The sequence below is a fragment of the Cinclus cinclus genome, chromosome 26 (genome assembly GCF_963662255.1).
Source record: "Cinclus cinclus chromosome 26, bCinCin1.1, whole genome shotgun sequence".
NCBI classification, from domain to species: domain Eukaryota; kingdom Metazoa; phylum Chordata; class Aves; order Passeriformes; family Cinclidae; genus Cinclus; species Cinclus cinclus.
Genome location: NC_085071.1, coordinates 7,111,626 through 7,121,200, shown reverse-complemented (window position 1 = coordinate 7,121,200; position 9,575 = coordinate 7,111,626). Strand labels below are relative to the sequence as shown.

Here is a 9,575-nt window from a genome sequence, read left to right as displayed (position 1 = left end):
CACGGCACCCTGTCTGGGTGGAGGGGGAGATGGGAGGGCATCCTGCCGGGTTCGACGGGGCTTGGAGCAACCTGGTCTAGTGGAAGGTGTCCCTGCCCATGGCAGGGGGCTGGAAGGAGATGAGCTTTAAGGTCCTTTCCAACCCAAACCATTCCACGATTCTGATTCCTCTCGCCGCCAACCTCCGTCAAGCCTGAAACCGTTAAACTAATTAAAGCTTTGCAGCAGCAGGATTAAGCCCGGGCAGGGGAGGTGGGAGCCCAGGTAGTCGATTAGTTCACCAGGCGAGGATATTGGATTTCTGCGAGGCGAGTCAGCAGTCTTCGGGGGCTGTTATCTTTGCAGGGCTGCGGGGTCACGAGGTGGGAAGCGGAGGTGACTGCAATCTCGCCCGCTTCATCCCCCCGCTCTTCATCCTCACCCCCCCGGCCCCGCCGCAGCACCCGGTCTGGCCGGCTCTCCCCCGCCCGCGGCGCCCATCTCTATCTCTCCTTCTCCCTCCGTCCCTCCTCGCTTGTGTGGTCTCGGCTGGTGTTTTGTAACCAGGGAGGAGAAAAAAAAAAAAATTAAAAGAATTTTTTTTTTTAAAGGGGGAAAATAAAAAAATAAGGAAAAAGGCCCTACCCCTGGCGAGGAAGCCAGGAATGGCGAGGTCCGGAGAGCCTAATGGGAAACATGTGGCGGCTGCCTGGGGCTGAGCGGGGAGGTGAAAGTGAGCGCGGCGGCGCGGCGAACATCCCGGTGCGCCCCGCTGCCCCCCCCGCCGCTCGCTGCGCACCGCAGCCCCCTCCCCACCACCCCTGCCGGGCTCCCACCTGCGCTCCGCACCGTGCTGGCCGGGGGGACGCTGCTGCTGCCGACCCCGCGCAGGGTGGGTGTTTGGGGGTGCAGGTGGTCCTCGCTGCGGAGGGAGGTTTGGACGGGGCGAGGGCGGGGTCCCGGCGCAGGGAGTGTCCCCCGCGTGTCACGGGACGCGTGCCCCCCCCCCCCCGGGACCGAGGCCAGGAGCCGGACACCGGTGGTGCGGGGTAAGAGCGGCGGGGTGTGCCCAGCGCCTGCGGCAGCGGGGCTCGCACCCCGGGGATGGACGCGGGCAATGGAGAACGTGCAGAACAGGGGCCGTGGGGTGCCCAGAGACCCCCCCCCCACACACACACCCCGCTGGGGACTCCCCGGGCGTCCCGCAGTGTTTGCCAAAGCATCGGCAGCTCCGTGCGCCGCGGACCCACGGGGGGACGGCGGCGCAGAGCTGGGGCTTTCATCTCGACACCCCCCGACACCCCGAACCTCCCCGCGAGCCGCGTGTGCAGCGGGGACCAGCTCTCGGCGGCTGTTCTGGAAAACCTCCCGTTTGTTTCCTTCCTGCCTGCCTCCCCTCCGACAGCTCCCCGGGCACACCAGCAGCCTCAGCAGAGACGAGACCGGTCTTTCTAGCACATATTTTCCTGCTCCAAACAGCCCTCGGTGTAACTTTACACCGAGGTGCCCGCATCTCCGCGGTGCCAGCGCTGCGCCCAAAGGCTGGCGGGGAGACGGGGAAAGGGGGGGATGCGGATGGACTGACAGGTTTGAATTCTCTTTCCCTGCCTTGTTGATAAGTTGTCACGCTAATCCAGACACCGGGAAGAGCCTGGATCACGCCGAGCGGCTGCGTGTGTGTCTGCGGGTGTGTGCTGGGGGAGGGAGCCAACCGGCAGGGATTCACACGCGGCGCTGGGGAGGGAAAACAGGCGGCCATGCTGGCACGGGGGGATTGCGAGGGGCTCAGGGGCTCCACCTGCACCCCTGTGCCACAGGGGCAGCGGCCCTGGGCGCCTCGACCTCCTGCAGGAGAGTGGGAGCCCGGAGCTTTCACGAGTGCCCGCAGACCGGTGGGGAGATGCTCCCCCTCGTTTGGGCGGCCCCCGGTTCAAGGACACGGTGGGGAGGAGAGAGTTGTCCGACCCCAAAACGCCACCCGGGCATCCCGTGATGGGGCGAGGGGCACAGGGTGGGTGTCCCCGTGGGCTGTGGCTTCGAGGGGGAAGCGTCAGCGGGTGGCACACGGTGTGCCCAGCCCTGCGGGCACCCGCGGCAGCCGGGGCGAGTGGTGCTCCCAGGGGAGGGGGCCGCTGGGCTGATGTGCGGGGTCTCTGTCGAGCAGATGGGAGCTCGGTCGCCTGCCAGCCCCTCGCACTGGAGAACGGTGCCAGCCCGCCAGCCGAGTGGTTCCCGCGTGCCCAGGGCTCCGGCCCCCGCCAGCCCGGCAGCGACGGCGACAGCAGGAGCTTCCGAGTGAACCTGCACTGCAAACACCCCCGGAACAGGTACCTGGGGGCCTCACCCCAAAAATGGCACCAAGCGGGGGTTGGCGGCACATCTTGCTGCCGGTGTTCTGTCCATCCCTGTCTGGGAGACACCGGGCGAGAGGCTCCCCGGCTCCACACAGCCTCCCGGCTTGGGATTTTGGGGTGAACAGACGGGCTGCAGCCCCTGTGCAGTGGGCGCGGAGTGCCCGGCACCCACTCGCGAGTGCCTGAGCCACCCCAGCACCACCCTCACTGCAGCCCATTCCAACGGGGGGAAACTGAGGCAGGTGCCACAGAGGGGCGTCCTGGCCAGGGGAGGGGCGGCACCGGGCAGTGTCACCGCGGGTGGGGGATGCAGCTGTGCGTGGGGTGTCCGCGGCTGGGTGGGAGCCGGGGGGATGTGGGGGGTGGGATGTGCTGAGCCACCTCCTCGGGCGAAGACCCCCCCCCGTGTGTCCGGAGCGCGGCTCGCCGGGGACACCTAGTGGCAGCGCCACCAAAGGACCCCCGCCCCCCCCCCCCCGCCCCACGGAGGGGGTGGTGGGGGTGCTGGGGATGGGAGGGGGGCGTAAACCTGTCCCCTCTGTCCCCCAGATCAGAGGCAGCCTCCCTCTCTTTGCCCATCCCAAAGTCACGGTGATGGGCGGCCGTGGGAGCTCGGGAGGATCAACCCCTGGTATGTCCCGTGCAGGGACTGGCACAGGGGTGGTGGGCACTTCAGTGAGTCTCCCCTCGCGTGGGGCTGACCCTGCACACCCCTTCCTTTGCAGAGAGCTCAAGTGCAATAGCAGGAGCAGCAGCAAAGCCGAGGGTAAGTTCCAGCCCTAGCCCTCAGACCTCCCCAGATACCCAAACTCTGCCCATGGGGTAGGGTGGGAAATCCCAGACCCCCACGGGAACCCCTCTTCGTCTGGGAGGGAGCTCTGTGCTGGAGTCTGGTACGAGTGCTCCTGATGTGGGGAGGACATCCAGCCCCCTGCTCCTGGGCTGGCGAAGGCATCCCCCAAGGCCCCATTTTCCCAACTGTGAGCAGGGCTCCTGCGGTGCCAGCCCGGTCCCCGCTGGTGACAGGGCAGAGGGAGCTGGGGGGTGGATATGGGGACTTCATCCCTGAGAACCGGGGGATGGAGTGAGGCTCTGCTGGCTGTTTTTGGCTGGCAGCACCTGCGGAACCTCACTGTCCCCCTCTCTGCTGCCCATAGGTCCTGGTGTCACCTTCCCTGACCCCCATGTCAGCAACTGCTCGGCCAAGCGGCACGCGGGGGAGGAGGAGGTCAGGATGCGCGTGAAGCCCCCGGGCCCAGTGGTAACGACCAGCGTTGTGCGTGGCTCGCCCGACTACGTCCGAGAGCCCAAATTCTACCCGCCGGGACACCCGGTGCAGCGGCCCCCAGCCTGCCCGGCCGAGAAGGCGTTATCCTGCAGCGTGCTCAGCTTCCCTGAGGGCTCCTGCCCCGCGCTCGGCCGGGAGCACCAGGCAGGCTCGCTGCTGCACGGCGACCCGGCCGACCGCTGCCAGAGCGTCCACGGGGGCACCAAGGCGGCCGAGGACCTGCTGGGCTGCGCTGGGGAGCCCCGTATCCTGGGGGGCAGCGCGGAGGAGGCATCCACCCGCGATCGGGCGCCCAAAACCTTCCCCAACGCGACACTGGCCTCGGGCCGCTGCAACGTAGACAGCATCCTCGCCTTGCTGCGGAGCAAGTGCGGCAACGGGCACATCAACCTCCACCCTGTGGTGCAGCTCATCGACATCATGAAGGACCTCAACCGCCTCTCCGAGGACCTCAAGAACAGCGGGGTGCACCTGGACTGTGGCAGCCTCCGCGGTGGCGGCGGGGCTCACGAGGACAGCCGCCTCCTGCCCGCTGACCGTGACCTCCAGTACAGCTTCTTCTCCTCTCCCTCCCTGGCCAACAGCATCCGCAGCCCCGAGGAGCGGGGGGTGCTCCTCAAATCCGACCCGTCGCGGCATCCCCGGCCCCCGGCACGCGATGGAGAGGCTGAAGGAGGCGGGGGGAGCACCCCGCAGCCCCCAGGACACAGCGTGGGTGTGGGGGATGTCTCCAGAGCTCCGGTGGATGAAGCTGGCTGCTCCCAGCCCAATGCCAGCGATTACTCGGAGCTGGCCGAGGCGGACATCCTGAACGAGCTGGCCTCCCTGGCGTGCCCGGGGACGCAGCTGCTGGAGTCGCAGGCGATGGAGCCGCAGCCCCAGTTGCTGCCAGCCCAAGAGCTGGACTCCCAGTCCCGGCTGTTGGATTCCCAGTCCCTGGAGTCACAGCCCCAGCTGCTTGATTCGCAGAGCCTGGAGCCGCTGCCGGAGTCGCTGGAGCTGCAAAACCTGGAGCCGTTGGGGCTGCAGTCGCTGGAGCCGCTCTCTGAGTCTCTGGAGCTGCAGTCGCTGGAGCCTCTGTCCGAGTCGCTGGAGCTGCAGTCGCTGGAGCCGCTGGCGGAGCCTCTGGGGCTGCAGACCCTGGAGCCGCTGCCCGGAGCACTGGAGCCCCCGCTGCTGCCCTCCGAGCCCTCGCTGCTGGAGCCGCAGCCGCTGGGAACCGTCTCGGAGCTACTGGAGGCACAGCCGGGCGCTGGGGACCCTCTGCGGCCCCACGGGCTGCAGCCGCGGCTCGGGGGGTGTCCCCTGAGCACGATGGTGAAGCGGGGTCCCTGTGGGGGCCGGGGGGCCGGGCGGTGTGGCGAAGACCATCGCAAGTACGCCCTGCGCCGGACAGATAAGCCAAAGATGCTGTGCCGCAGGAGGAGGGCGGGGCGGGGGCGCCGGGTGGACATCACCCCTGAGAGCCGCGTCCTGTCCCCCCTCGCCCTGCCCGCCGAGATGCCCCCCGGGCCCGAGGAGCCCGACACCCCAGTGCTGAGCCCCCCACCGCCCCCCGCTCCCCTGGACCCCGACGAGATGCCCAAAGCCCCCACGGCTGGGAAGAAGAGCAAGTGCCGTGGGGTGAGGAAGATGGTGGTGAAGATGGCCAAGATCCCCGTGTCCCTGGGGAGGAGGAACAAGACCACCTATAAGGTGTCATCGCTCAGCAGCAACTTGAACCTGGAGGGGAAGGAGCTGGCAGCCAGCAGCTCCATGGAGCCCACGCCGCTGCTCAAGATGAAGAACAATGGGCGCAACGTGGTCGTGGTGTTCCCCCCCGGCGAGATGCCCATTATCCTGAAGCGCAAGCGGGGCCGGCCTCCCAAAAACCTGCTGCTGGGCCAAGCCAAGCCCAAGGAGCCCACCCCGGAAGTGAAGAAGAGGAGGAGGAGGAAGCAGAAGCTTGCCTCGCCCCAGCCCTCCTACATCGCCGACACCAATGACAGCAAAGCCGACTACTCGGACGTGTTGGCTAAGCTGGCCTTCCTCAACCGGCAGAGCCAGTGCTCGGGGCGCTGCTCGCCGCCCCGCTGCTGGACCCCCAGCGAGCCCGAGTCCATCCACCAAGCCCCCGACACCCAGAGCATCTCCCACTTTCTGCACCGCGTCCAAGGCTTCCGCCGGCGCGGCGGCAAGGCGGGCGGCTTCGGTGGGCGCGGAGGGGGCCACGCCGCCCGCGCCGCACGCTGCTCCTTCAGCGATTTCTTCGAGGGCATCGGGAAGAAGAAGAAAGCGCCCAGCGCCCTCCACGCTGACCCCGTGCACCCCCGCAAGCGCGGCCGGCTGGAGCCCGACCCCGTGGGCAAACCCAAGCGCAAGCGACGGGCGCGCAAGAACGGGGCGCTCTTCCCCGAACCCAGCTCCGGGCAGAGTTTCGGGGACGGCCCCGCCGCTGAGTGGGGCGGGGGGGAGAAGGGCAGCCCCTGGGCCCCCCACCACGGCCACCCCGGCAGCCAGGCTGGACGCAGCGGTGGCTACCAAGGGGCCGAGGCGAGGCCCTTCCACGCCGCGGGGCTGGAGTCCGGCTCCTCCGGCCGCGCCGGGTTCTACGCCAGCAGCGCGCCGTCCTCGCAGACGGACGCCGGTCCGGAGCGGCACAGCCTCTTCACCGGCTATTTCCGCTCCTTGCTGGACTCGGATGACTCCTCCGACCTGCTGGACTTCGCCCTCTCCGCGTCCCGCTCCGAGTCCCGTAAATCGGCGGCTGCCTACACGGCCCCGCCGGCCGCGCTGCCCGGCCAGCGGGGCATGGCTGCCTACACGGCCCGCGGGGGCAAAGTGCCGGCGGCCAGCCCGGCCGCCGAAGCCGCCTTCCATGCGGCCATGCAGGGTCGGCCGGCATTCCCGCCCGGCCGTGCCTCCAGCGGCTACGGGGTGACCCAAGGCTCGTCGGAGTGCCGGGCCACCGAGTCCTTCCCCAAACTGGCCCCGCCATCGGCCGTGTCCCGCTCACCCACGGCTCACCCCGCGGCCAGTGGCACCCCTGGCTACTCACCGTACGGCAGCTACGGCAGCGCCGGGCAGAGCGTGGCACCCACCAGCGTGTTCCCACCAGGAAAGCAGTACCCATCAGCACAGGACTGCCCCAACAGCAAGGACTGCAGCTTCGCCTACGGCAGTGGCAGCAGCCTCCCGTCCTCGCCCAGCAGTGCCCACAGTGCCGGCTACGCGCCACCAACAGCTGGTCCCAGTTTGCCACTGGGAAAAGCCGCCTTCTTCAACAGTGCCGAGCAGGGGGGGCAGTTCTCCAGCGCCGCGCACACCCCCCTGCGCTGCGACAGCCGGGCCAGCACCGTCTCGCCCGGCGGCTACATGGTGCCCAAGGGGTCAGCATCCTTCCAGCCCTCACCTGAGAATTGCCGGCAGTTCCCCAGCGCCGCGCCGTGGGCCTTCCGGCAGGGCTACGGCGGGTTGGATTGGAGCTCGGAAGCCTTCAGCCAGCTCTACAACCCGGGCTTTGAGTGCCACCTCAACGAACCCAATGTCATCCTGGACATCTCCAACTACACCCCGCAGAAAGCCAAGCAGCAGACGGTCTCCGAGACCTTCTCCGAGTCCTCCTCCGACAGCACCCAGTTCAACCAGCCGGCTGGTTACCGGCGCGCCAACAGCGAGGCGTCCTCCAGTGAGGGCCAGTCCAGCCTCTCCAGCCTGGAGAAGCTGATGATGGACTGGAATGAGGCATCCTCTGCCCCTGGCTACAACTGGAACCAGAGCGTCCTCTTCCAGAGTAACTCTAAGCCCGGTCGAGGCCGACGGAAGAAGGTGGATATGTTCGACACCTCCCACCTGAGTTTCTCCTCCTCTTCCTCTTCTTCCTCCGTGTACCCCTCCAAGAGGAACACGGGACCCCGGCAGCCCCGGGGTTCCCGAGGGGCTTGCGCCTCTAAGAAGGAGAGGGGGACGGGCAAAGCCAAGTTCCCCACCAAGTCACAGGCGGTGAACCCCCTCTTCCAGGAGAACACGGACCTGGGCTTGGACTACTACAGCGGGGACAGCAGCATGTCCCCCCTGCCCTCCCAGTCCCGGGCCTTCGGGGTGGGGGAGCGGGACCCCTGTGACTACACCGGCCCCTACTCCATGAACCCCTCCACCCCCTCGGATGGGACCTTTGTCCAGGGGTTCCAGAGCGACTCCCCCGGTTTGGGGCAGCCAGATTTGGAGAGCAAGCACTTCCCTGCCCTCCCACACCAGCTGGCAGCCCCCGGCCAGCAGACTGTGTTCGAGGCCGGTTTGCAGAAAGCCTTCTCGCCCAACTGCTCCCCAACCTTGGCCTTCAAGGAAGACCTCCGGGCAGGCAGCATCCGAAAGCTGCCGGCCTGCGACTCGCTCAAACACAGCATGCAGGGGGGGGCCCTGCCGCACGCCCCACACCTGGCTTGCCGCGACCTCCCCATGCCTCAACCGCACTACGACTCCCCCAGTTGCAAAAATCCCCCATACTGGTATTCCCCCAACGCCAGCACCCGCAGCCCTTCGTACGACGGCAAGGCGGGGGCCGGGATGCTGGTAGACTTCATGGGCAGGACGGACCCCCCGTGTCTGAACCCCCACTTGAGCAGCCCGAGCGGCACCCACCCCTCCAAGGGTGAGAAGGAGCCCTTGGAGATGTCCCGGGCTCACCACCGAGGACCCTACGCTTGTCCCTTGATCAGTGACTTGAACATCTCCCCCGTACCGAGAGACTCAATGTTGCAGCTGCAGGACAACTACAGGTACCCCAGTTTTGCACCCCAAGGGCACCCCGTCATGGCCCCCACCCAGAAGAGTGGGTTTTTGGGACCCATGGTAGAGCAACAACACCCCGAGGACACTTTTACGGTCACCTCATTGTAGTGTCTGCTGACGTGCCAACAGGACAACGAGGTTTTGTTACAGGGTAGGTAGGGGAGAGCCTGGGGGTGAGGGTGGCACATGGGGACACAGGGGACCCTCAGGGCCCTTCTCATCATGACCCCTCTCTCCCCTCTCTCTCTGTGTTGTGTTTCTCTTTCAGAGGTAATTTAGCCAGCACTTTTTTCTGGAACACTTTTCAAGTTCTGTATTTAACTGGGATTGGAACCGTTTGTTTGTTTTCTAAAAAAAAAAAAAAAAAAAAAAAAAAAAAAAAAAAAAAAAAAAAAAAAAGTAAGAAAAAGGAGAAAAAAAGGAAAAAAGAGGAAAAAAAAAGATAAAGAATAAGTGAAACAAAAGGAAAAAATTAATAATAATGGATGAAGAGAGAAACCCCCCGTTTTTCCCCCTCCGCACTCAAACCCACTCCACCTGCCAACCTCCAGCTCTGCTTCCCGGACTGCCGCCCCCCCCGCCCCGCAGCAGGACAATCGGACGGACGGACGGACGGACGGACAGGCAGCGCAGGCCCAGGCCCGGCGCAGGGGCGCGGGCAGGGAGGGCAGGGAGGGCAGGAAGGGGTCTGGGGGTCAGCGCTGGGTGCCCCCTGCCCACGGCCCGGCCAGGGACCCCTCGGCTGTTTGGGGATTCTTTGTTTTCCTTTCCCTCCCGGTGCTGCTGTGCCCGCTGGACACCACTGGGCGCTGGTGAAGCGCTGACCCCCCCCAGGCTCGGGCAGCGTCACCAGCGGGGCTCAGAGACGCCACCATCACCAGGTGAGTGCCGGCTGTGTTCCCACCTGGCGCGGGTGCCCAGTGGGGTGTGCTGGGTGCTCCGTGCTCTGGTGGGGTCTCTGACCCACCCGTGCCCCCCTCGGGGTGCCCCTGCCCCTCTCAGGCTGTGACCTGGGCTGTCACCTGGCTGCCCCGGGTGTTGTCCCACCCAGCATCAACCTGGGGACCCTGTGGGCTCCAAATCCCAGAGGTGCTTGGAGCGCGGGCTGGGGGTGCAGGACCCCGGCTGTGCCGGAGCGCAGGGGGTTTGGGGTGCTCCAGACCCCTATCGGGGGCCAGATGGGG

The 9,575-nt window shown here is 66.7% G+C and overlaps 1 protein-coding gene across 1 annotated transcript; it reads left to right on the top strand.

Annotated features, from left to right (window-relative positions):
* The first annotated feature begins 3,552 nt into the window (after window positions 1-3,552).
* AHDC1 (AT-hook DNA binding motif containing 1) lies at window positions 3,553-9,250 on the top strand. The gene has a single exon (XM_062509175.1). It carries the CDS (start codon window positions 3,568-3,570, stop codon window positions 8,497-8,499), a length of 4,932 nt encoding a protein of 1,643 aa, XP_062365159.1. The 5' UTR covers window positions 3,553-3,567; the 3' UTR covers window positions 8,500-9,250.
* Window positions 9,251-9,575: the final 325 nt, after the last annotated feature.